The 2,383-nt window shown below is 33.9% G+C and overlaps 1 protein-coding gene across 1 annotated transcript in view; it reads left to right on the forward strand.

Annotated features, from left to right (window-relative positions):
• The first annotated feature begins 1,595 nt into the window (after nt 1–1,595).
• LOC104819100 (protein ZINC INDUCED FACILITATOR 1-like) overlaps nt 1,596–2,383 on the forward strand; it is a 4,407-nt gene continuing 3,619 nt past the window's right edge. The window contains exons 1-2 of the mRNA XM_010548991.2: nt 1,596–1,729; nt 1,836–2,028. Of these exons, the coding sequence (XP_010547293.1) occupies nt 1,882–2,028 (147 nt within the window). The 5' untranslated portion in view covers nt 1,596–1,729; nt 1,836–1,881. The remainder of the gene's footprint in view (nt 1,730–1,835; nt 2,029–2,383) is intronic.

Consider the following 2,383-nt stretch of genomic DNA (forward strand, 5'->3'; position numbering starts at 1 on the left):
GGGAAAGAGGGACGCACCTCTTACTCGGAGGCAGCAGGCGAACGGAGAGGCTAGGGTTCCGGCTTCCCCCTATATAGCTCAAGGGTGAAATTCCTCAAATGCCCTTCTCTCTCCTATCGCAACTTCTTTGATTTGATTATTCAATTTATTTATTTTCTCACAATTTAATCGCTTAAAAAGTATATTAATTTTTACCAATTATATATTAGATTATTTTGATTTATTTAATTTAATCATTTTTTTTCTTTCATTTTTTTTTTGCTTTTCATTAATTTGTTCGATATATTTAGAAAATATCTCAATAAAACAGACAAACAAAATATTATTCAAAATTATGCCAATTTGAAAGGGTTTTTATGGGAGGTTCCGTAAACGTCAAATAAATGAAGAACTCAAGAAAGAGATTTCGTCTATGTCATCATAGTGAACTCACCATGTCTTTTGGTCCGCGAATTTTCGATTTTCCACTTGTAAGTTTTCGTGCTGGACTGTTTTTATTTTTGTTTTTATTTATTTTTAATGAATTTTGAAAGAACGAAATTCACGTGAATCGTGTATGACTTGGTCTTCGAGGACACACGAAGAGTGATGTCGAAGAACAAATGAGCTCATCCTTTTGCCAAGGAGAAACTAAAACTCGAAATTTCACGTATTTCCATATTTTCCTCGCGATTAAAACATTGATATTTTAGGTCACAATTCATTTTTTATTTAGAGTTTTTGATTTTAAAATTTTAAAAATCAAATTAGTTTTTATTTTGGATTTTTAAGATCCAAATTTCATTTGAATTTGGTTAGCAATAGTTTTCTTAAAAAATCAACTCAAAAGAAATCCATTTAAGACCTTGATACCATGTGTAAATATATATATATATATATATATATGTACACACACACTTAATGTTTGCTTCCTCATAACATATTTTATAAATCTTTTTGTTTTGGTAACCTTTTTATGACGATATTCGACATGGTCATACATATATTGTCATCATTGGCATTTCACTAGCACTATAGTAAACTATAAAAATATTCGATTTATATAAATGGGATATATATGTGTGTGTATATATATAAAGGGTTAATCAGTTACTGCAATTCGATAGATTTTTAGTTTGCTATAGTGTTAGTGAAATGCAAATGATGGCTAAACATAAAGTATTATAGGCAAAGAAATCTCTAAAATGGTTGTATCGGATCGTAATCAAGACCATATCATAACACTAATTAAAGGAAAAAGTTGGATTAGTTTATTTTATGGACGCCAGATTCAAAGATAGACATAACCTGCAGTAACTCATCAATTTCATTTTTTCTTTTGGATCCATTTGTCTGTTCCTTCTTGTCAGCAGCAGCATTATCACATGCGATCGTGGAAAACATTCCTCCTTTCTCTTTCCTTTTTTTTTTATTTATTTAAAAAAACCTAGCTCTGAGAGCCTAATTTAAAAATAACTTAAATTGAATTAATCGCGTCCAAAATTAGGCAAGTATTCTATTCGTATTTAAAATAAAATTTATTATATATAAAGACTGAAGGGGTCATTTTTGGCGATTAGCTACATCATCGCTGTGTCTTCTGAATATATATATACGGAACGTGACAAACTCTTTTTTCTTTGGTCGTTTCACTGGATGGCTTTCCTGCGAGAGAGAATCTGAGCTTCTGAGTATTTTCTATCGTTTTCTCTCCCCTTTCTCACGCCCCGTGATTATCATCCGAGGTCCTGTACGATTTCCGATTTCCTCGAGATTCTCTGCTACCTCCCACCTTGTTTCCGCCCAAGTTTTTTGATGTTTCGATTCTCCTTTTGTTTTTTGGGTTGAAAAATTAGGTGTTTTTTGGGAGTATAGGCAAAGCATTTCAGAACAAGGGGGAAAATGGCGGAATACAAGGATGCGTTGTTGGAGAAGACGAAGTACCACGAGGAATGTCCAGGTTGTAAGGTCGAGCAGATGAAGGAGCTCCGGCGAGGGTTTCCTTTTCGGGAACTTTTCTTCGTTTGGATCATCGTCCTCTCCACATGTGAGCATTTTCGATTTTGAATCGTCTTTTGTTCATTTGTCCAAACTAAATCTTTCGTTGCGTCTTCTGATTTTGTCGTAAAGGAGCGCTTGTGGTGTGAGACGAACTCTGTAGCTTCGATTATGAGTTGGTCGAGTTTTCGGGGAATTGGCTGTTGGGGAGAGATTGAGGGGAAAGCATTGATCTGTTGTGTTTGTGATTTGTAACCTGAATTGATTGCGGATATGTTTGCTTGTAGTGAAAGTAATGCTTAATAATACATTTTCTAGCAAGTGTTTCTCACTTGTATTCACGTGTTTCTGATTTCTCAGCTCTAGCAATCACTTGTTCTGATTCCACATATTGATCATTTTGAAC

Source organism: Tarenaya hassleriana, unplaced genomic scaffold (assembly GCF_000463585.1).
Source record: "Tarenaya hassleriana unplaced genomic scaffold, ASM46358v1 Cleome3, whole genome shotgun sequence".
NCBI classification, from domain to species: Eukaryota; Viridiplantae; Streptophyta; class Magnoliopsida; order Brassicales; family Cleomaceae; genus Tarenaya; species Tarenaya hassleriana.